Source organism: Quercus lobata, chromosome 12, assembly GCF_001633185.2.
Source record: "Quercus lobata isolate SW786 chromosome 12, ValleyOak3.0 Primary Assembly, whole genome shotgun sequence".
NCBI lineage: Eukaryota > Viridiplantae > Streptophyta > Magnoliopsida > Fagales > Fagaceae > Quercus > Quercus lobata.
This window is the reverse complement of record NC_044915.1, coordinates 15,187,613-15,212,818: the sequence shown is the minus strand read 5'-3', so window position 1 is coordinate 15,212,818 and position 25,206 is coordinate 15,187,613. Positions and strand designations below refer to the sequence as shown.

Here is a 25,206-nt window from a genome sequence, read left to right as displayed (position 1 = left end):
GTATTTTCAGAAATTATATGAAAAAAATAATTGATTTTTTTTACAATTTTCTACATTTCTCATAAATGTGATATAAAAAATTTCCTAAAATAGCCTATTAATAAATGTTCTAAGGGCACATATTAAGAGGACCATTTGATTAAGGGAAAAAGAAAAAAAAAAAAAAAAAAAAAAAAAAAAATTTTTTGTTGTTGTTTTTTTTTTTTTTTTTTTCATAAAAATGATGTCAAAGTTTTCAAAATGATTTATTAACCATTGCAACACCTTTTGATTAATTGTTTGGAATAGTGTAATACACTGATACTTTCCTGACTCTCTTTTAATTGGCTCATAAGTCATGATCGTTTTTTTAATAAAGAAAATACCATTTTTTTTCAAGGAAACATGTGGTTCCCATGTAATTATTTAGGAAAACACTATCTTATTAGATAAGAAATCTCACGACCAATTTTTTTTTTTTTTTTGTTGAGAGAGTTTCACAACCTATGACATCTGCTCCTAATAATAGCTTTTTATCATCAGATCAAGATACAAATTAGTTTTTGACGTAGGCAAGGATTGAACTCCAAATCTCTTATTTAACTATCAGAGATTTTACCAGTTGAGCTAACTAAAACCCACTCATGATTGTAATTATATGATGATAAGGAAGAAGCGCCCAAGAAAACTACTCACCAGTGAATTACTACAATTATTACAAAAAGGAAAGACTAGTGCATCAATTGACACCGTTTATTACTCCACTAGATAATATTTTTACATATATTTAAGAAATAAAGTCAAATTATGTATAAAATTGTTGCATGCTAACCAATAAATAATTGAATATATATATTTTTAAATATACATTCAAAAAAAAAAAAAAGTCCAAAAACTATCCACATTAATCAATCTATAAATGTGTATATTTATATTTTTGCTACAACAACCGTGTATTACACCGTTACTCTAGCTTTATATATGTATATTTTAATAGTATTTTACTTCACCCGTGAGGAAAAGAGAGATATGATTTTAAATAATAATAAAAAATTGGTAAGGAAATAGTGTGTTAATAAAATGTAGTGTAAAATAGATAGTTTAATGTGGTATGTTTTTAAAAATGAGTATGTTAAATAAAAAAAGTATATTCTTTTTCTAAAATAGACAAAAAAAATTTGCATGAGCTTATGCAAATACTCTAAGAGCACTCACATTAGTGGGTGCAAAATTGTGCAAAATAGAAAAAAGATGCAAAATTTACACAATATTTCCTAAATCTGCTCCGCATCAGTTCGACTATTGTTGTGTAAATATACACCTTTGCTACAGTAACCGTGCATATTTGCACGATTACTGTAGATGTGTATATTACTATTTTATTAATTTTTTCTCTCACCTTTGCTCTCATTAGTCTCTCTTCCCCCACATACTCTCAACACTACCTAACCACCACTTAATCACCACCACCACCACAACCCATGATATTCCAATCACAAAATCAACCAAAACAAAGAAAACTCAAACCAAAAATCAATCCAAACCCAAAATCAAACCTTCAATGGAAAACTCAACAACTTAGAACCCAAAATCAAACTTTCAACCAAAAAACCCATCAACCCAAACCCAAACTCAAATCGAAGCCATCGTCACCACTGCCATGGAGAGCTTGCTGCTTTCTTTGCTTGTGGAGAGCTTGCTGCTGCCATTAGAGAAGAGAGAAACAAGTGCTTGAGAGCTACGACAAAGGAAAAGATCAAAAAAAAAAAAAAAATGAAGAGAAAAGACCGTGGAAGTAGAGAGAAAGATGTGATTTTGTGAGATAAAAAAGGAAAAAATAAAATAAAAAAGAGGGTCAGAAGTTTTAGTGGTGGGAGTTAAAGTTAAGGGGAAAGGAAGCTTCCTTACTTGTAAATATCTCTACAATACAATTTAATTATAAAAGAATTATAATTGTGTTTTTTTTTTTTCAAACAAACATGATTTTATTTGAAATTTTGTTAAAGTCTATATTAAATTTTTTAATTCAAATCAGTACATTTTTTAAAAACTAAAATCATACTGATAGTAAATAATATATATTGATGATGCAAAAAATCGCTAGTGAGTCGAACGGTCCTCACATGCTCTTGACAAAACCTACGAAACAAAAACACAGAAAAAACCTTATAGAGAGTACCGGTGTGGTACCTGCCAAATACCTTCCGAAGGTTAAGTTAGAAAGAGAATTTTTACAACTCTAGAGTGCCAAAGCTGGGGAATCATGCGTACCTTGATTTATGAGGGTTTTGGGGTTTTTATAGTAGTGTAGAGTTGACCTCTGTTTCTTTGTGGAGAAGGTATTTCCTTGTAGAGAAGATTCTCATTAATACTCGTATTTTATGAGATCCTTTCCTTATAGGGATTCCTCTGATTATGGTTAGGCATAGAATGCATGATATTTCCATATTAGGATTCTTGGAGACCACTCGTGCCACTTAGGTGCCACGTGGCTTTAACAAACCGTCTCCCTTGGATCCGTCTACTTTAAGGAGTCCATCCATCGCCCTGCCTCTCCATCCAGGTTATGAGTCCATCTGCTAGTTCTTTGGTTGGTAGAATAACTAGGCCGTCTCTTTTGGCAACTCCGTCACTTATGACTGTCTTTGTTAATTGGATCCGTTTGCTTTGGGATTTATCCCTACCAGTTGTCCCCTCACCCCACGAGTCCATCGCCTGGTATTCTAGCTAGACAGTGGGGTGACGGCTTCACCTAGTTCTAGGGAGTTGTGTTTTGATTGACAGGGTAGTTGAGAGTCATAAATGTTGAGGGGACACATGGCACAATTTTAGTGGTTAGTTACTTGGATCGAAGCGTCACTTCGTCTCTCACGCAATTTCTTCTATATATATATATGTTGTCTTCTTCCCCCATTTCTACCTTTGTTGCTAATTCCCAGAGTCAGAGCTTGATCGTCGCTTATGAGAATCCGTCGATTCGTTATCTCAGCGCATCCTTTAACCATACCAGCCCGTCTTCTATTCGCACCGTACACTTGTAAGTGCTCCTATCCTATATATTTTTCCTTTTTCTTTCTTTTATTCAAGACTTATGTGACCACCGTGTAAATAGACTTGTAGAGTCTTAGGAATTTATTCGTCACTTGTAGGTGTAATAGATGTCTAGTGAAGCATTGAGTGAACAGTCGTATGTCTGCGAAGGAGTGGGCTACGATGAAGTGTACCCGTCAGGTTAATACGACCCCGGCGCCTCATACCCTGAAAGGGATCTATCTGCCAACTCACCTTCCGAGGAGAAAGATGAGGATTTGGACGAGGACGGGTCTGAGAGTGATATGGACGAAGTTTCAGGCAACGAGGAGAGCGACAAGTCCCTGCTCAGAATCGTTGTTGGCCCTGATGGCCTTAGGAACTTCATCCCCCCCCTAATAGGACGGTCGATGATTTTAGTTCGACCATACAAAGAAAACACTCCAACACCTTACGAGATAGGTATCAAATTCCCATTGATGTCCCTATCCGTCTGCCACACAAATTTGAGAAGTGCTACTACCTTGATACCCTTGATGTTGGGATGTATGAGCAAATGTTCAAGGCTAGGTTTAGGCTGCCTTTGAGTGCACTCCACCATCACCTCGCCCAATATCTAGGGCTAGCCATCACCCAAATTTCTCCGAAAGCTTGGAGAATCTTTCTTGGTGCCGAGGTGTTGTATGGGGTATTAAGTAAGGGGAGCCGTCGCTTAACCTTGGAGGAGTTCTTCCATTGTTATCATCCGTTGGAGATAGTTAAGTCCCAGGGCATCTATAGTTTCCTAGCAAGGAAACCATCACTAAGGCTAGTGTATAAGACCCCTAACTCCAACCGAAATTGGAAGAACCGGTATATTTTCATCCAAGGAGACAATTGGGTGTGTCACCCTGATGAACGACAGGATATGCCTATTCTTGATAGAACTTGGGGTATAGTGCCTCCGTCTGGTAGGTGTCCATTTACTTAGTTTGTCTGTCACTTACACATATTTATTGTTGTCTAATTTAAGGTTCATTTTGGTTGCAGCCCAGGATCGTCCAGAGGTTACCCTCGAGCAGTGGAATTTTTTGGAGAAAATATTTTGTATCCCCTTGGAAGAGAGGACCTGGAAATAGCTCGTCACCTTATACACTATCCACCGGTATTGTGAGGGCCCTGAGCCTACAGACATAGCCTGTCGCTACAACCAGACCTCTCGCAAACTTGAGTCCGTCGTTTATTTTTTATTATTATTTATTCTTTATTCTTTTTGAATAATTCTTGTCTAACTCTCTCCTCCCGTTCCCTTTGGCGTAGAAATGGACGATGGTAAGATGAGAGCCTTCATTTGTAAACAAGCCACTGAACGTGCAAAGAAGCGGTTGAAGGGGGTTGTGCCCCCTACTGAAGGGACGGCGCAAGCTAAACCATTTTTAAATAAGAAGTTAATGGATAAGGGTGACCGTCCACCAAAGAAACTCAAAGAAGCAGCTGCGATCACCGTCAGAGAGACGCTTGTAGCTACCCAGGTGCCTCCTCCTATCCATCATGGCGTCGATAAGGGCTAGATGACGGCCAAAGGTCCCGTCCTTGAGTAGCGCCCCCCTCTTCTTCATAAGGATCCGCGATATGTTGTGGGGCTTCTGTCTTCCATCATTAAGGACGACGACTATAAAGACTTTGGTAACCATGCCACTGAGGCCATGGGGGAGTCAAGTCTCTTTGGCTTGGCTTAAGTGCGCAATTGTCCTCCTTCCCTTCCTTCTTCAACTATTGTTCTTATTTCTAACCTTCTTTTAACTTCTTACAGGGGGGTGATGATGATGAAAGGTCTGATAGACCGTTGTCTGGCTCGAGAGAAATAGGTTGATAGTTTGAAGGAGAAGGCTGAGATTGTTGAGACGGAGTTGAATGAGCTTAGGGCTTGGAAAGAATCACAAGTCAAAAAGCTGTCCATGACCAAGAAAGCTCTGGAAGAGTCAGAGATTTCCAATTTAAGGGAGCAAGTCTGTTGGGCTAAGGATGACGGGACAATAGAGTTTCGTAATTCTGACGGCTTTCTTACTAAGCTCAGCAACTGCTACGACAACGACTTTTAGGAGTGCCTTCGTTAGGTTAAAGCTCTTTACCTCGATTTGGATGTGTCGCAGGTGTCTTTAGACAATGTGGCCCAAACTCTGGCTAGAACCGTCAACCATGAAGGTACTGATGAGATCCTCGAGGCCGACCCCATGCCTAACGTTCAAGCTGATGGAGAGACGGCTCCTGAAGATAAGCAGGTCAAGTCCGTTGGGGATGAGAACCATCCTATTAGGGAGGAGGATGGGCCAACCGAGCATGAAAAAGTCGTGAATGAAGACAACCCCGTCAACCAGCCTTAGTATTTTTTGTAAAATTTACTATTGGGTCTTGTTTTTTATTTTTATTTTATTGTAGAAATCCTTTTGAGAACAATGGTTATGTAATCTTCAACATTGCCCACAAATTTTTGGCTTTTTATTTATAAGTTTATGAGCTTTCATTCTACCTAAAAAATCTTGGAACTTATACTCGTTGGCTTTGTAGATTTTAGGGAACTTGTTTGATGTTTCAATCTAAGAATATTCTAGGGTAATCGTGGTTCGTCCACTTTATAAGTTGGACTTAGTAAATTTTCAGGATGAACATGGTCCATCCACCTCATGGGTTGGACTTAGTAGATTTTCAAGATGACCATGGTCTGTCCACCTCATGGGTTGGACTTAGCAGATTTTTGAGATGACCATGGTCTGTCCACCTTTGAATTTTAATAAATAACCTTGGCTTATCATCCGTCCATCTTATATATGGGGCTTTAATAAACCTTCTAGTGTTGCAATGATCTGTTCATTTCATAAATTCGACTTAACAGGTTTCTCAAGGTACTTATGGGTATCCCTTAATTCGTCCACTTAAGAAATTATGTATTTCTCAGGCTCACCCTTTAGGGTTTCAATAAGGACTTATAAATCTTAGGTTACCCCTTGGGGTTTCTTTGAATCCGTCCACTTAAGGACTTGTATAAATTTCAAGTTATCCCTTGTGATCTTTCTTGAGTTCGTCCACTTAAGGACATAAATTTCAAGTTATCCCATGGGATTTTTGAATCTGTCCACTTAAGGGCTTATACAAATTTCAAGTTATCCCTTGGGATTTCCTTGTATCCTTCCACTCAAGGACTTGTATAAACTTTAGGTTATCCCTTGGGATTTCCTTGTATCTGTCCACTTAAGGACTTTTATAAATTTCAAGGTATCCCTTGGGATTTTTGAATCCGTCCACTTTAGGACTTAGTTGTAGATGTAGTTTTGTAGATATATATATATATATATATATATATATATATACACACATGATATATCTGAATAACTCCTCTTATTATGGTAAACAAGTGCATAAACCAAAAATTGTTTTGAAAGAATAAATAACTGCCCTTTAGGCTAAAAGTGTTGTAGACAATAAAAATAACTAGGAAGAAATAAACTGGAAATAAGGAGTGGTGGTATGTATGCTATCGTCTACTGGTAATATTTTTTTAGGTGCTCGGTGTTCCATGGGTGATGCAATTTTTGACAGTCAAGTGTTTCCAAGTGATAGGTATCTTTCCTCTACCATGAAGTGATTCTGTAAGGTCCTTCCCAATTGGGCCTTAGCTTTCCTTGGAAAGGATCTCCTGTGGCACTCATCACCTTCCTCAGGACAAGATCTCCAACTTGAAAGTCCCTGTGCCTGATTCTAGAATTGTAGTGCTTGACCATGAGGTCCTGGTATTGTGTTAACCTTAGCTCGGCTGTTGCTCTTACCTCATCCACTAAGTCCAGTTGTAGGTGCATGGCCTCATCATTCCTACTCTTATCATGATTCTCCACTCTGAAGCTTGTGAGTCCGATCTTAGCAGGGATAATAGCTTCGCTCCCGTATGCTAGTCAGAAGGGTGTTTCCCCTGTAGGTGTCCTTGTTGTTGTCCTGTATGCCATAGTACACTTGGCAGCTTGTCTGGCTATATACCCTTTGCCCTCTCGAGCTGAGTCTTGATGATTTTGAGTAAGGATTGGTTCATGACCTCAACTTGCTTGTTGGCCTAAGGGTGGACGGGCGAGGAGTAATGATTCTTGATTCTTAATTGCGAGCAAAAATCTCTGAATGACTCGTTGTCAAATTGATTTCCGTTGTCTAAGACCAGGACTCTAGGGATTTTGTACTTGCAAATAATGTTTCTCTAGATGAAGCTTCGTATGTTTTTCTTCATGATGGTGGCTAGTGCTTCAACTTCCACCCATTTGGTATAATAGGGCCCATGATGTCCAGCCCCCACTAAGCAAAAGGTAACGGGGCCGTCGTCGGCGTAAACTCTTTTGTTGTCTGTCTAATGATGTTGCTGAGTTTTGACATAAGCTTAGGCATCCTTCTGCATGGTAGACCAATAGTATCTTGCTTGAATCAACTTGTGTACTAATGACTGTGATCTCGAATGGTTCCCGCAGATTCCTTCGTGAAGTTCCCTCATGACATAATTTGCTTCCTCTATGGTTAGGCATCTTAGGTACGGTCGGGAGAATCATCTTCTATATAGTATGTCCTTAATTAGGACAAATTGTGCTGCCTGGACCTTTAACTTCCTTGCGGTCTCTTTATTGTCGAGTAGTGTGCCGTCTCTTAGATACAAAACTATTGGTGCAATTTAGTTGCCTTTAGAACCTATTTCCTGTACAACCATGCCATCTATCAAGGGTGAAAGCTAAACAAAAGAAAGTACCTTACTGGAGATGAGCATATGTTTCGCTAATGTGGCCTTGGCAAGACAGTCTGCTTGCTCGTTCTTTTTCCTTGGGATTTGAACAAACTTGGCCTGAAGGTCGTTCTCTACCCACTTCCTTACTTGCTCTAGGTACTTCTTCATCCGTTCACCTTTGCACTCGTAGTCACCGTTCACCTAACTCGTGATTACCTGAGAGTCGCAATAAATAATCACACTTGTGGCCCTTGCTACTTTAGCGAGGTCCAGTCCCACCACTAAGGTTTCGTAGTCTGCCTTATTGTTGGCTTTAGGGAAGTCGAGAAGAACCATGCACTCGATCTAGTCCCTTTCTGGAGAGTGGATCATTATTCCGGCATTGTCAGCCTGCCTGTTGGATGATCCGTCTATATGGATACTCCATTAAGGATGCTTCTCTGCCCCCTGGCCTTCCATATTGGTGAATTCCACGATGAAGTCAGCAACTACCTGTCCCTTCATTGCAGTGCAAGGGCGATATTGAATGTCAAATTCGCTTAACTCGATTGCCCATAGTGTCATCCATTTGGCGGCTTCCGGATTACTCATTGCTCTCAGTAGGGGTCTGTTAGGATGACCACTGTATGGGCCTTGAAGTGGGGTTTAAGTTTGCGAGCTGCGGTAATTAAGGCGAAGGCTAGCTTTTCCATCGGGGGGAATTCTTCCTCTATGCCTCGAAGCACTCTGCTAGTGTAGTACATAGGCTTCTGCACCCTTTCCTCTTCTTTGACTAAGGCCGCACTGACTGTAGCTCGGGAGACGACCAGGTAGAGAAACAACTCCTCTCCAGGTTTGGAAGGACTTAGCAATGGTGGGGAAGAGAGGTATGTTTTTAAGTCCTTAACGCTTGTTGACATTCGCCTGTCCATTTGAAGGACTTCTTCAATGTGCGGAAGAAAGGCAGGTATTTATCCGTTGCTCTTGATACGAACTTGTTCAGTGCCTCTACCTTGTCGTTGAGGCTTTGTACTTCCTTTACATTCTTAGGTGGTGTAATTTCCATTATGGCCCAGATCTTGTCTAGGTTGATTTCAATGCCCTTTTGAGACTCCATGAATCCTAGGAATTTTCCAGCCATTACCCCGAATGCACATTTGCTTGGATTGAGTTTCATGTTATAAGAACAGAGTGTATCGAAGGTCTCCTTGAGGTCTTCCAAATGATGATCTTCCCTTTGAATTTTCACTGACATATCGTCCACGTAGACTAAGACATTCCTTTCATTTTGATGTGTAAATATCTTGTTCATGAGCCTCTGCTACATTGCTTCTGTGTTCTTGAGACCGAATGAGATCACTTTATAATAGAAGAGGCCTTGGCTAGTGATGAATGAAGTTTTCTCTTGGTCAACCTTGTCCAGCTTGATTTGGTTATAGTCAGAGAAAGCATCCATGAAGCTCAATAACTGGTGCCTCGCTGTTGAGTCCACCATGACGTCGATCCGTGGGAATGGGTAGCTATCTTTGGGGCAGGCCTTGTTTAACTCTGTGAAATCTACACACATCCTCCACTTTCCCCTAACCTTCTTGACCATCACTACATTGGCTAGCGAATTGGGATAATATACTTCCCTTATGAACTCTGCATCTTGCAACTTGTGGACTTCTTCCGCTATAGTTTTGTCTTGCTCTTGGGCAAACACTCTTTTCTTCTGGCAAATAGAGGGAAAAGAGGGTGATACATTCAACCTATGAACCATGACTGAGGGGTCGATCTTGGGCATGTCTTTGTGGCTCTAAGCAAAGACATCCTAGTTCTCTCTTAGGAAGGTCATGAGCACTTGACGAATGGGTGGACTGGCAAAGGTGCCAATTTTGGTTGTCCGCTCAGGTCTGGAGTCATTGAGAAGTATCTCCTCCAACTCCTTGACAGGCTTTGCAACCGTCCGTTGCTCTTCTATGCTCAGAGTTTGTAAATGGTTATCCATCTCCAACATCGCTATGTAGCATTCGCACGTTGCTACATGGTCTCCACGTACCTCTCCTACCCTATATTTTGTGGGGAACTTGATCATCAAGTGATAGGTTGAAGTAACGGCCTTTCACAAATTTAGTATAGGTCAGCCCAGTATGGCATTGTAAGTGGATGAGCAGTCGACGACAGGGAAAGTAGCATCCTTAGTAATCTATTGAGGGTAATCTTTGATCGATAAAGGTAATGTAATTGCCCTCGATGGGATATACTTTCGTGCCTCCGGCCCAACGAGTGGTGCATTGGTCTGTACGAGTCGTCCTTTCTTGATCTGTTAATTCAAGTTGTAGCATTCAGCTGTGTTGTGACTATGGTCACGATGAAAACGGTAGTACTTGTCTTTGGACCTCCTTGTTGGGATCTCCCTTTAACTTGCCAGGCCACGTCAAGGTCGTATCGTCCTTGATCTGCATTAGGACTTAATCAATCGGGGTAGTCAGCGGGGTGAAATTAGTAAACCTTTTAGTGGGCGGTTTGAAGCACCTATCCTCCCGTCAGTCTCTAGTCCTAGTCATCTTCCGCCCTCTTTCCTGCTACACATCTTCCTACCTATCCTTCTTCTTGGGTTTTTCCTATTGGGCTAGTAGTGCATCTTTTGTGTTCATGTATTTAGTGGCTCAGTAAAGTACATTTGACATGGTTTTTGGGTCGTTTTTGTATAAGGAAAAAAAAAAATTCCCCTTCTGCAAGCCATTGGTAAAGGCAGGAACAAGTATCTTGTCATCAGCTTCATCTATTGAATGGGCTTCTTTGTTGAAGTGTGCTATGTAGGACTTCAGTGTCTCGTCCTCTCGTTGCTTGATGCTCATCAGGCATGCAGTGGATCTCTTGTACCTGTGCTCCTATAAAGTGCGATGCAAATTGCCCACTTAGCTCCTTGAAAGTACTGATGGAGTCAATCTGCTGAACTATACCCTGGTGGGACTTTTTAGCGTAGTTGGGAAAGCTCAGCATATGATCTCATCCGGAACACCTTGTAAGAGCATGAGGGTTTTGAATGACTCTAAGTGTTCCAAGGCTTCTATCATCTGGAACACCTTAGACCCATCATAGGCTTCTATCCGTGGCATATGAAACTTTGCTATAAGGGGGAATGTAGTGACGAGCGCTGTAAAGGGCAAATCTATCTGGTGAGCTAGCTTGTCGAGGTCGTTTGACACCCGTCCCTTGAGGTCGTTTATCATGAAGTCCATCCTCTCCTTCATCATCTGCATCTCTGCAACCATGTGCGGTGGTGCTATGTCTGCGACAGATAGACGGCTGGTGTCCTGTCACTTTTGTTTACTCAGGGCATTGCTGCCCTCCGGTCCTTCTCGATCCTGCCTTTTGGCGATGTGCTGGGGGTCGATACCCTTTTGCTCCTCTCCCTGATTATTGGGCCCAGCGTTTCTTTGATGCAGCTGTTCTTCCAAGTCATGGTTTTGCTTAGTAAGGCATTCCACAGCCTCGGCTAAAGTCTATACCTGCCCTTCGAGGGCAGTAGTGCATGGTTCACCTTCTTGATTGTTGTTGGTTGCCATCGAGTGTGTGAGTACCATACAACTCATTGTCTAGGAAGCGGTAATATGGCTACAATCGCAGTTCCCACAGACAGCACCAACTGATGATGCAAAAAATTGTCAGTGAGTCAAATGGTCCTCATGTGCTCTTGACGGAACCTGTGAAAAAAAAACATAGAAAAAAACCTTATAGAGAGTACCGATGTGATACCGGCCAAATACCCTTCGAAGGTTAAGTTAGGAAGAGAATTTCTACAACTCTAGAGTGCCAGAGCTGGGGAATCATGCGTACCTTGATTTATGAGTGCTTTGGGGGGTTTTTATAGTAGTATAGAGCTAACATCTGTTTCTTGGTGGAGAAGGTATTTTCTTCAAGAGAAGATTCTCATTACTACTCGTATTTTATGAGATCCTTTCATTGTAAGGATTCCTCTAATTATGGTTGGGCGTAGAATGCAAGATATTTTCATAATAGGATTCTTGGAGACCACTTGTGCCACATAAGTACCACGTGGCTTCAACAAACCGTCTCCCTTGGATTCGTCTACTTTAAGGAGTCCATCCGTCGCCCTGCCTCTCCATCCAGGTTATGAGTCCGTCTGCTAGTTCTTTGGTTGGTAGAACAACTAGGTCGTCTCTTTTGGCAACTCCGTCACTTATGACTGTCTTCGTTAATTGGATCCATCTGTTTTGGGATTTATCCCTATCATATATATATATATATATATATCTATAGATATCTCTCTCTCGCTCTCCCCAATGCGTACCCTGAAACGACACACCGAAATATTTCATTGATGGCAGAATGATGGTCGAAGACACTGATCTATTGGCTGTCACCAAAGCCATTATTTTGGTGGTCTGGCCACCAGTGCTGGTGGCATGGTGGGCGAAGACACCGATCTAGCGACGGTTGTCGAAAACACTATTTCAGCGGTTCGACCATCGAACCTCCACCACAAGTGGCTCCATTGGCCGAGCCACCGGTGTTGATAGTTTACTTAAAATATAAGTTTAAATTAAAAAAGTATGACCATTAGGGAAAATAATAAAAAATTGATGAAGAATGAATATTTTATTGAAATATCTTGTAAAATAGATAAACTGTGTGGATGTTTTGTAAAAGTAATAGTGTAAAATAGAAAAGTAGTTTTTTTTTTTTTTTTTTTGGTAAAATAGACAGAATCTTTTAGAAGAGCTGATGCGGTTGCTCTAACATATTGGTCATACAACTAGACTACTCTATTACGATAACAACATACATCTTCTTCTTTTTTTTCTTTTTTTTTTAATCAAAATAAGAAAAAGTGTCCCACAGGTCTAATAATTCCCTTACTAAAAAACAAACAAAAAAGCTAGCACTTAAGATTTATGATAAATTAGTGTGCGTATGGCATTGTCTTAAAAAATCAGTTTTTTTTACTATTTAGTTTATTTTTGCTACTATTCTTGAGTCTCATTACACTTTTTGGTACTATTGATGAGTCTCATTGTACTGTTTCAGCCACATTTTAGCTTTATCTATAATACTTTCAGTAAAAAGTTTTCAGTTTCTGCTAAATAAGTTGTCCCCAAACAGACACTTGGTATATATATTGTATACTTACTCAATCTAATCCATTATTTAGAAAACAATGTTATTATATTTACAACATTTTTACAACACATACAAATTAAACATGAGAAAAGTGACATATTCTCTCCTCTTTTTTCTCCCTCACCAAAAACTCTCCAACGAAGCAAATACCAAAAATATCCATCTACTAGTACATGAGAGTATTCTCATCAACACTCTCAAATGCTATAAATGCTAAATTTTAGCATCAAAAGATCAAAAAGCATACTCCATCAAAGCTCTTAAATCCTATTCATTTTGCAATCCAGCAACAGTGGGTTGCTATCTCTAGCAGCCCACTGTAGCAAGATTGTAAAAAAAAAAAAAAAAAAAAAAAAAAAAAAAAAAAAAATTGTTTAATAAAGAGAGAGACAGAGGAGAGAGAAAGGAAAAATAAAAAATGAATAAAAAATAATAAAGAAAAAATATTTAAATGGAGTATTAAAAAAAATAGAAGTTTTGATGAAAATGATATTTTAAAATGATGTGTTATATATTATAAAATTAGTTTTTAAGATGATAAATGTTAAATTTTTTAGAAGTGATTATGAGAATGCTTACTAACATCAATCCTATCCTAAAGTAGCTATTCATAAAGTGTACTCCTCCCACTTGTACAATAATTCCCTTACTCAAAAAAAAAAAAAAAAACAAAAAAAAAACCTAGAACGTAAGATTTATGATATATTTTACCATATATATATATGTTGTACCCCTACTCCATTAGAACTCAAAACGTGTACATCACAAACAGTGAAATATCCATGGAAAAGGCATGAATGGGGTTTTTTTTTTTTTTTTTGCTGAATTGCGTTCTTCATAATTTAACAGTCACATAACACAAAACAATAGGTGGTTTGAAAATTCCCGCATATTTTAAGACACATACAGCTCATCCCCGCTCTATATCACCTACTCTCTCTCTCATCCTATCCAAAAAAACACAAACAAAACAACATTGCAAAGTCACAAACTTTCTTTGTGTGTGTGTGTGTGTGGGCGTGTGCGTGTGTGTGTGTCAGCCAATTCATTGAATTTAGAGAGAGAGAGAGAGAGACCCACTTCCTCGACCAAATCTCCGCCGTCGGTCTGTCATTGTAGTTACCGTCCACATGCTGCCGTACGAGACAATACAGGAGGCATCGGCGGCACTTGGCCGCAACCTGACTACGGCGGAGACCATTTGGTTCAACTACTCGGCTAACAAGTCCGACTACTTCCTTTACTGCCACAACATTATCTTCCTTTTCGTTATATTCTCAGTGATCCCTTTTCCTCTGATCTTTATTGAGCTCGCTCGCTTGGCTGGCGTTGATCGATACAAGATTCAGCCAAAGGTTAGGTTGTCTTCGCCCGAGATTTTTCGTTGCTACAAGGATGTTATGCGCATTTTCCTTCTCGTTGTTGGTCCTCTACAGCTCGTTTCTTACCCTTCTATTAAGGTACGCTTTTTTTGTGTTTTTGGGAATGAGATTTGGCTTTGCTTTTGGGCTCTGCCAAATCTCTGGTTTTATTGATATTTTTACAATTTTGGCTTGTTTGGGTTTTCAATTTCTTTGCAATGGTGATTGTGGGGTTGTGAAATTTGGTGATATTTTTACTGGGTTTTCAATGCAATACGAATTCCCTGATTGTTTGTAATGTCAAACAATTTCTATGATTCGAGCTTTTGGCAGTTGTCGTCCTGATTTGAAGTAATCATTGCAAATTCTTTTCCATGTGCCTAATGAGATTTGCAAGCTTCTGAATTTATGAGATTTTTTTTGGGGGCTAATTATGCCTAAAATCTTGAACTTCTGAATGAAATAATGGGCCTTTTTATTTTGGGGGGATTTTTCTTTTTGGTAATTTTAGTACTCATGGACCTGTTCTTTATCTTTCTGGAATAATTTTTGAAGTATTGAATTTTGAGCAAATTTGTGTTCATCGACAGATAATTGGGATTCGAGCGGGGTTGCCATTGCCTTCAGGATGGGAAATGTTTGCACAGTTGGTAGTATATTTTCTGATAGAGGATTATACCAATTACTGGATCCACAGGTTTCTGCATAACAAATGGGGATATGAAAAGATTCATCGAGTTCACCATGAATACACAGCTCCAATCGGATATGCAGCACCATATGCACATTGGGCCGAGGTTTTGATCCTCGGGATTCCATCTTTCCTTGGGCCAGCCATGGTGCCTGGTCACATGATCACATTCTGGTTGTGGATTTCTTTGCGGAATATAGAGGCTATTGATACGCATAGCGGGTATGCATGATACACTTGACTCTTTTACTTGCTTACTATTCTTTATTGCTTTAGTTGAGTGTGATGAAATGATGCCAACTTTAGAATTTTTTTTCATTCTTTATTTCTTTTCTCTAGTAATAGAATTCTATTTAAAGTACATTGGATTTCATATATCTTCAATAGTGCCTTGCCTTTTTGTTGAGGGGTCCTAGGGTCAGGGTGATGCCTTTTTGCTTTTCTTCTTTTATTTTTCTTTTTTGATGGTGGGGGATGGCTGGGGGCAGAGAAGGGAGTTCTTTGCTTTGTTGTTAGTTTTTTTTTGAGTAGTGAGTTACTGTTAATTTTTACTCAAACAAATTAGCAAAACGAATCATTTATACATTAACAAATATAAAAGTATGAGGAAGATATGCTGAAACTTGGAAATTTCTGTCTACAAATCTGTTGTCTGTTTAGATGGAGGGTGATAGTTGTGGGTGCATGAATTACTTTAATTTTACAGTTCAGATCAGTTGCCATCCCTAAAAGTCAGCTTTGAAATTTTTACATATGCAATATTGATATAAAGGTTTTTTTATTTTTTAATTTTATTTTATTTTATTTTATAAATGTCTTGTGCATGCCATCTAAGAACCGCCTCAATGATGATTATCATTTCTTTATTAAACTTTGTAAAAGCTTTGGCAATGTGCACATAACTGATTAGTTATTGGAGTCCCTAGAGATTGTTGTCATGATTGTTGATACTTTATGACTCTTTTTGCATATTAAGTAACTTTAAGTCTGACTATCTTTTTAATTCATTTTTTTTAGTCTCCTTGGATGTTATTTCTTGTTTTTGCACCAGATCAATTTTTTATTATTATTATTTTTTTTTTTTGGGGGGGGGGGGGTGTTATTAGGCCTAGTTTTAGGTAAGAGTGTGCTTGCTAGTCCACAGTAGTCTTACAAAATCTACTAATCACCATGAAGAAGAGTTGTTAAAGGCTTAAAACTTACAAGTTGATTACAGTGACGGAGAGGAAAGACAAGATATTGGTCAGGATTATGAAAAGTAACCTAGTAATTTAAGTATGCATACTTCCATGGGGAGAGACTGATAGAAATAGAGGCAGTGTTGAAAGTGAACGTTATTTTAATAATAAAAAATAATTACAAACTTGTTTTCCTTATCCTTGAATCAATGTTTTTGTACGTGCTGTATCATACCTGATACCTATTGTCATATCAGGGTTGTAAATTGCATCTGCAGAACTCTACCCGCAAGAGTTCTAATCCAGTGACTTTTGGGAAAAAAGAAGGTTTTTTTTTTAATTTTTCTATTTAAAATTTTTTTATGGTTAATTGATAGCCAACTTCCCAAGAAGTCACTAAAGCCTCTGCAACCTGTATGGAGCTGTAAGGGTAGGATGGGATATGCTGCAAGGTTTTTAATAAAGAAAGTTAGAAAGATGCATTGGTATGCCAACATCATCAAGAATAAGTATGAAAGAGAAATTTTTAGTGGAAAAAAGGCTGGTGTGATTAGCTGTTCAGTTTAATAGAGAGTTAGACATCTTTTGATATTTTTTACTACTATTGTGGATGATCTTAGCAGTTCATTCAAAAAGAGAGCTCTATGGTCTTTGTTATCTGCAAGTGGGTTTGACTAATGAGATCAAAATAGTCCTGGAAAGAAAAAGTACCAAGTAAAGTGAGTTTTAGATGATAGCCTATGTGGAAAAGGATCCGTGTAGTTTGCCTCGAGATGGTTGTGAACCGGCCACAAGACAATGATGACAATAATTGCTGCTTCATAGGTGGGGTATTAACGGATGAATATTTTGGTCTTTTGAGTATTACATCTGGCCCTGGGTGGGTTTAGCGAATAAGTAACATACAAATGTTGACTTGGATTATTATGTTCCAGGAATTCAGTTGGTTGCTTAAATTACATGTCTATCATTGTTTTGCATGTTTTGGGAATTCACCTATGATGGTTCTTCCTTTGTATGGATTTTTGTACCAATCAGCTCCATTTTTTTTTATAGGTAGGTAATCATGGAGTTGATTAGTACAAATGTTGTATGGTTTCACTTTCACATGCTACTCTATATCCTTGTTGTCTTCTATATGGAATTCTTTACCACTGAGGGCAGCAGAAAAATGTTGAACATATGTTTTGCACTACAGGTATGACTTCCCTTGGAGTCCCACTAAATACATTCCTTTTTACGGTGGTGCTGAGTATCATGACTACCATCATTATGTTGGAGGACAAAGCCAAAGCAACTTTGCTTCGGTGTTCACCTACTGTGATTACATTTATGGAACTGACAAGGTATTATCAAATTTTTTCAACAAATTTATTTTGCTATGTATATTGTTAAATTATCGGTTCTTCCAAAAGCTTAATTTACTAGAAAATGTTGAATTTAATCATTTAACCATAGTTTAATACTCTTCCTCACATGGGGCCTAAATTCCCCCTTGATAAGTGGGTCCCAACACATGGGATTTTTTTTTTTGACATTTTAAATGGGAAGTAGAGTAAAGCCATGGATCAAATTCAAGATCTCCTGCTCTGATACCATGTTAAATTACTAGTTCTTCCAAGAGCTTAAGCTACTAAAAAATGATGAATTTAATCATTTAATCATAGTTTTAACATACACATTGTAAAATGGTTGCAACTGAAAGATGTTTCTGCAATAATTCTTCTTTGATTGTTTTCTTCAGGGCTATCGATATCAGAAGAAGATCTTTCAGAAGGTAACCAATAATACCTCGCCCTTCTCTTTATCCTTTTGTTTTTGTTAGAATGTTAATTATGTACTATGGCATTTTGGTTAGAGCCTATTTGACATTTTTGTTAACATTTGCGGGGTTTGGAAAATCTGGATGCAACTGTTTGGTATGGTTCAAAGATTCTTGAATTAGTCTGACAACTTGATTAGTTTCATATCTTGAGAGAGACAAAATTTGAGTAACTCAGGAACTATCTAGACACTTGTTTCCCCATAATTTTATTCAGATTGATTTAGCAAGCAGGTAAATTTTCTTCTTTATGTACTGTATTAAATGGTTGTCCTGGAGGTTGAACTGCCTTGCATTTTATATTTTGATCATGAATTATTTATTTTGTTTTATGCAAGGAAGATCTTTTCTATCTTGGGTTTTGTATTTTCTTCTTCCTACTAATTATTTTACGTTGTTTTTATTTTTATTTTAAATCTAATACAGTTGAAAGGGGAATTGAAAGGCAATGGTGAGCAGAATGGAGTCCCATATCGCTTTTCTACCCAAGATCTTAAATCCGACTAGCTGTGGTACTGCAGAACCCTATCTGGAACAATGTTTTTTGTTAAGCTTCTTGCTAGTGACAACATTCTGGAACCTTCTATTTAGAAAGTTAACATCAGTGTGCTAGTCAAAGTAGAAGTCCATAGTGACCAAGGTGGATATTAACTTGGGGCTCTTAAAAATGGTGATGTTGTGTAGCTTTAGGGAGGGATTTCTAATGTCTAAGATTCAGAATTCGACTTTGTGCTTTAAAACAGAATTTCAGGATTTGGGATCTTGGATTGTGTCTATGAATTTCAGGAAAGTGTTGGTCTTCTATCTTTAGTTCAAAAGTAAAATAAGGTATGCATGTTGATGTTGTGTTGTCTCTGGTCCTTTGAGATATGACTTTCTCCTTTTGTGGATTACCTGCCAATGGTATAATTGTCAGATTTTTGTGCAAATGATTCATTATGCAACTTTATAATAGGCATTCCTTTCCATGTTATTTTCTGTAGATGGTCAGGTTGGTTTTAGCCTTGTATGAGCTGTTGGGATTACTGTATCAATAACTCAATATTGGACTGTATTACATTATTTGCCAAAAGTTTTGGGGATTAAAAATTCTAAAACAAAAACCTGTAAAGGGGTAGTATTACCATCAATGCTGACTGTTACATTATTTGCCAGATGTTTTGGGGATTACAAATTCTAACTCAACCTGTAAAGGATAAAACTTATGTTTTAAATCGTAATTGGATCCCATAATATTTATTTTTCTCATATTTTTTAAAATGTATTATTACTTTGGATTTCATAATGTAATCTTAACTCTTAATTGGCATTTGCATTTCAAGAAATGGGATAAGTAGACACCTATTGCTCCAATTATGCAGTGAAGTTCTTTATATTTCGGCCAATTTATGAATGTTTTCCTTCCATCTGAAACTGTATGAAGCTTGAGGAACAAAGAGTGCATGGAGGGGGTTAACATATCTCTTTCAAAGGTTCCAACTTCCAATTATTTTTGCAAAGGTTAAGAAACTTGATGAACTTCTTTTCAGCTAAGTAAATTGACGAGCTTTGCGCACAGTTTAGTTAGTCAAAGTTTGTTTCTTTTTACACGGAGCTCCTGAAATTTGTGCGAAGAATTTTCAACAATCAATCAAGCATCTTTCATCTTGAATATAACCGGACTTTAAATTTATTCCATATCATAATTTTATATTTCTTAGGATTTATAAATATTTTACGTGATTAGTTTATTTTTTATATTAGAAAATAATTCTATAAGAAAGAAAACTATTACCAAAATTTTTTTTTTTCTTTTTGAGAGAAAGTTTCAAACTATAGCGTCTGCTACTATCGGAGACTTTACCAATTGAGCTAATTAGAAACCCACAACTATTATCAAAATGTTATTTATTTTTGTAAGGCATGCAATGTTCAAATAAAATTTTTTTATTGATATCTAAAAACATTTTAAATTTATTTTAACCCTTTCAATGGTTAGTTCAGGGACACGAGTCATTTATAATGCTGCTTTGAAAATTTGACTTTCACCTCAGTTAGTTAGGAATTTGAGTTTTGACTATGTTGTTACAAATATGAAATATCACATAACCGTCCCCAAATCTCTCCTCAACCAACAAAATATGCACATTTTTTTTGACTTATTAAACAACAATGGGTCAAAAAAAAATTATTTATTTTCTTTTCCCAAAAAGAGTTTATAAAAAATATATCTTAAAGCAATGCCCTTAGTATTTGTTAACTTTTCTCTTAAATAATAAACATAATAGGAAAAATGTTAAAGGTTACAAGACTTGAATATTGTTGATACCCATTTTCGTGATACATTTCTACAAGTCTGATTCAACCAAGCCCAACCGCCTTGTGGGTCCAATTCATGTATTTTATTATATTTTATCATTTTAAAGCATGGCTGAAACCCATGCGACAAACGTGGGAAATTGAGAAAGTATGATTTGAAGGGTATGTGTCGGTTTCTTTTGGATCTTTTGCATGAACCTAGCCCATGTGTGCTATTAAGTGGGCAAGGGACACTAGTAGCACCTTAGGCTCATGGAGGAGGTCTTGTACCCGAAATTTCCACCCTAAAAGAGTTTTTATGCTCTGGTTGTTTCTGGCCCGAAGTTTTTGCCTTAAACCATTTTTTCCTTTAAAACATAGTTGGCTCTCATTGGCCAACTCCAGCTGCTAGCCCTCACATAAGCGAGTATTCTAATAATCTGAAATGGTTGATAGAAGGCAACCAATTAGAGCAAACCCATTTAGAGCAAACCCATTAAAAGCATGCCAAACTCTTCCCTAAAAAAAAAACAACCCAAGCCAAGACACCAAATAAGTGTCATGGACTCATGGGGGATAAAAGCCTCTCCTACTACCAACAACCAGTCATTAGTAACACCCCAGACTCAATATAAAACTCTTTTCAGCTTAAAAATCAACCAATCACGTTTTACCCCCATAGTTGAAACTTTAGAGTAAAAGCCTATTCAGCCAGCTAACATTCTCACAATTCTAAAATCAAGGGGTGGAAATATGGGTACAAGGGAACCTTCTCTCTCTTCCTCACAACCTGTCTCAATTTCCTCTTCTTGTTCTTGTTGACTATGGGTCGAAGTTTCAGACCTATGTGTTTTTTCTTCATTTTCTTGTAATTCAATTATGGCATTTTGATTTTTCTCTTGTTAAAGCATCATTAGCTTTTTGTTCATTATACATTTGGAATTTTGGGCTTGATTCTCCACAAAGAAACATTTCTAAAGAACCCAAGGGGAGATTTGGGCTATTCTCACATTTTCAGCCGTTGTCACAAAACGTCCCTGACAAATACTTAAATATGGTAAAAGATGCAAACTTTGGAGAAGCAGTGGCAGTGAGTTAGTGACTGTAACATAAAACTGGGGTGGAACTACAGCCAAGGGTATAAGGGCTATGGCCCCCAAAATACTTGATTTTTCTTTTGTTAAATCACTATTAGCCTTTTGTTCATTATACATTTGGAATTTTGGGCTTGATTCTCCACAAAGAAACATTTCTAAAGAACCCAAGGAAAGATTTGGGCCATTCTCACATTTTCGGCCTTTGTCGCAAAACGTCCCTAACAAATACTTAAATATGGTAAAAGATGCAAACTCTGGAGAAGCGGTAGCAATGAGTCAGTGACTGTAACATAAGACTGGGGTGGAATTACAGCCAAGGATGTGGGGGCTACGGCCCCCCAAAATTTTTTTTTAATCCTTTATAATATTTATAACTATTTAAAAATTTAAAAAGAAAAAGAAAAAAGATATAGCCTACAAAAATAGAAGTTGGCTCCTCAAGCAAAAATTCCTAGTACCACCCCTTGTAGAGATATGGCTTGAATTTAGGGGCTTTTTATGCACATACATGATCTATATGGGAGTAATTCCACTATAAGTGGACTCACTTGTTTTTTGCCTAGTTTAAATTGAACTAGGACTCCTTGTTTTGGATGACTTGTCATTTGGTGGAGGTCTACTTAAATTGGATCTCTTTTCACGTGGTGAAGGAGACTTTTTCTCATATTAGTCTTGAAATTCTACTTGACTTTGGAGTCCAACATGAGATTGATTTGATTTAGCCGACCTTGAGAGACATCGATGTGATTTAGAGTTATAATTGGAGTAGACTTTGTCTTTTGCTTGGATTAGTATGGTGTATGTGGACACAAGGAAATTACATTACAAATTCTATTGCTTGAAGGACTTGCATCTTTGCCAACTTGAATATCCTATATAAACAAAGTGCGTTGTGGAAAATTTAGAGTTTTGTGTGTGTGAGTAAAAGAGGCTTTCTCTTGATTTAGTTATTTGATATTTGTGGGTTGCAATTTGGAATTGTGAGAGAGGTTTGTTACCGCTTGGTTTTTGGTTTTACGGTTTGGAGATTTGCTCTCTCTTGGTTTGTTGCAACTTTTGGATTTGATTTGTGGTTATCTCTTTGGTTTGAGCACAATTGGTATTTGGTATTCGTATTTGGTATTTGTGAACCTTTGGTACTTTGGTTTATATTTGTGAGAGAGAGCTATTTGGGTGTATTTGGGATTTGGGTTTGTGAGAGCGCCTTTACATCAATTTTTATTATCCCAAATTTGTTATAGTGAAATTTGTTCATCGTCGCTTGTGGATGTAGGCTATTGCTGAACCACGTAATTCTTGGTGTTTTGTGTCTATTTTTTTTTGGATTAATTTTCTTTGTTCCTATTGTTTGTTTGGAGATCTTTCTCAAGTCTAAAATATTTTCACAATCAATCTTGATAATTTTGCGCTTTCGCTATTTTATAACACCCCTGACATAAGAGAAGAATCAACCGAAAGGTTCCATGATAGGGAAAGCAACCCAAGCAAAACTCTTGAAAAGGCTATCACCCATACTCACTTTAATTCTTTCTCTTGCCATACTTGTCCCTGTAATATGGCTATTATATATGAGAGACTATGATTGTGAAATAGTCCTAAGGTTGCCAAAATTGCAACTTGGTATTGGTATTGGGCTGATCATTACCTTCTTAATTAGTTAGCAATATTGTTGTGTTCTTGCAATCTTGATTTCCAAAGGCAGAACTTCTTGCAGTTATAGTGCTTTGCTATGTTCACCGTGGGGCTTGCCCTCATTGGGGCCTATAACAAGGAAAGTCGTACAATATCAGGCTCACCAATGTGGCTGAAATTGAAGGTTCAGCTGAAATAGAAGGTGCATAACAATGAAAATTAGAACAACATCAAAACGTGCATTTATGATACTGGAGCATGCAATGATTTGGTGATGACAATGGGCTCCAGGAATATTTTTTAGGGTCGTGTTGGAGAGGTTAACAAAGACCTCTTTGTAAATAATATTTTCTTATTTCATCTTAATAATTAGGGTGATAAGATGATATATTTTCTTGTAACCCATTATTTGAAAGAAGATTTTTGAAGTCAACGCAAGTTCTCTTTGAAGATGAACCTTAGGTAGGAGATAAATTTACCAATAATACTAGCAAGAGAATAAATGATAAACTATAAATTCATTGGGCATATTGTTTATTAGTATAATGAAAATATTAATTATTGTTGCAAATATTAAATCTTGGAAATCATCTATAGTTTCTTATTAAAAAAAGGCAAAAGACTGTATGGGTTTAGAGGTTTGGTTGGAAGACTCACTCGAGGATATTTCTCCTCTTCTCTTAGTTGATGTTCATTAAGCACTTAGGAATAAATTCCTGGGCTATCCTTGGTTTGGTTTCTCAAAAAGAAAAAAAAAAAAAAAAAGATACTTTAATTTATTATTTATTAGTTTTTGTCTTTACCCTTTTCAATTTTTTTATTTAACAATTCAACTCAACTTTGACAACTTATTGACCTTTGTAATTCATTAAGAATAATTTTTATTGGGCTTGCTTTTTTTTTTTTTTTTTTAAATTAGATTAAATTAATTTGTTGTTAGAATTTTTTTATTCTAATTTTAAAAGGCCAAAATCAAATTTGGTGTTGAATATGAATTGGTTTGTTTTTTTGGGTTTCTTTTAGGGCATTCAAGTTTTTATTTTAGGATGATCAAATAAATAATTTTAAAAAATATTATATATAAATAATTTTTTCACAAGTTAAGGGGTTGATTGGAACCCCTGGAGACAAGTTGGCGCCGCCCTCGGTGTTGAGATCATTAATGCTCATATGAATTCAACTAAAAAAGATTATTATCCATAGCGGTTATGTTATTTACTTTGTATGCATATTCTTTAGAGTGATGGAAGAAATACTACAAATTTTACTATATAAGTTTAAGGCGAAAACACCATTTTAGTCCTTCTATTTTGGGGTCACAATCAATTTGGTCTCTACATTTTGGTAGCAGTCAATTTGGTCTCTGTTATTTTTAATTTGACGTCAAATTAGTCCCCCCCGTTAACTCACTAAAAGAAAATGCTTAAGTGTCAAATGGTATCCATTGCTAGCACATTTAAAGCTTACATGACTTATATAATAATATTAAAAATTGACAACTCATCATTTTAATTAATAAAAATGCCACGTCATGAACAAACACTGATACGCCCGACCAAAATGGTAATCGTCCATACAATGCAAGATAGGGACGACCTCAATAAAATCGTCCAGAGATAGAAGGTCGTCGCTCAAAGACCTGAACACTCGTTCCCACTCTTCGCGGAACGGTTACGGGCATTAATCAACCTTCAGACCGTTGGGAATGGCAGCTCATCATTAACACCCAGCAAGGGCGTTACAAGACAAGATTAAAGCCTCCATCAAGACTCCACCAACGGCTAGAAGAAATGACCTGCAGGCACACATATATAAAGACTGAACCCCAAAAGGGGTGGGGTAAGAAAACACTCTAGCACACTATTCTTATTGCTCTCCTTTGTCAATCTTTCTGACTTTGGCATCGGAGACCTTTTTGCAGGCACAACGCCGGCGAACTGCTTCCTTTCGTTCGTCCACGGATTACAGAAGATTGATTTGGTGAGGAACGGCTTCCATCTAGACGATCATAATCAAATGACGATCATTTCATCATCAGTTTGGCGCCGTCTATGGGGAACGACAATTCAAAACGTAACCTGTCCCCAATCCAAATGGAATTCAGTACAAATCCAGATCCTGCTGCACTGGCCCTACAAATCCAGTCGCTGTCAGCAACCGTGGAAGAACTCACAAGACAGAACCAAGAGATGAAACAACGACTACTACAGGAAAGCAATCGTGCAGATAGGGGAGATGACGAAGACAGCAACAGAAGGCGAACCAGCACTCCGGAGGAAGCAAGCTCGGATCTTTTGA

General features: G+C 37.6%; 1 protein-coding gene across 1 annotated transcript; it reads left to right on the top strand.

The window, feature by feature from the left end:
• The first annotated feature begins 13,706 nt into the window (after positions 1–13,706).
• On the top strand, positions 13,707–18,875 carry LOC115972153 (methylsterol monooxygenase 1-1-like). The gene is made up of 5 exons (XM_031092328.1): positions 13,707–14,310; positions 14,802–15,124; positions 17,279–17,426; positions 17,825–17,857; positions 18,329–18,875. The coding sequence occupies exons 1-5, from the start codon at positions 13,981–13,983 to the stop codon at positions 18,407–18,409; spliced, it is 915 nt and encodes a 304-aa protein (XP_030948188.1). The 5' UTR covers positions 13,707–13,980; the 3' UTR covers positions 18,410–18,875.
• Positions 18,876–25,206: the final 6,331 nt, after the last annotated feature.

What these genes read in the sequence shown, in the direction of transcription:
- LOC115972153 (XM_031092328.1), top strand. Translation starts at nt 13,981, where the DNA reads ATGCTGCCGTACGAGACAATACAGGAGGCATCGGCGGCACTTGGCCGC. An exon ending in GCTATTGATACGCATAGCGG is followed by an intron (nt 15,125 to 17,278) that starts GTATGCATGATA and finishes TTTGCACTACAG; the next exon opens with GTATGACTTCCCTTGGAGTC. An exon ending in AGAAGAAGATCTTTCAGAAG is followed by an intron (nt 17,858 to 18,328) that starts GTAACCAATAAT and finishes AATCTAATACAG; the next exon opens with TTGAAAGGGGAATTGAAAGG.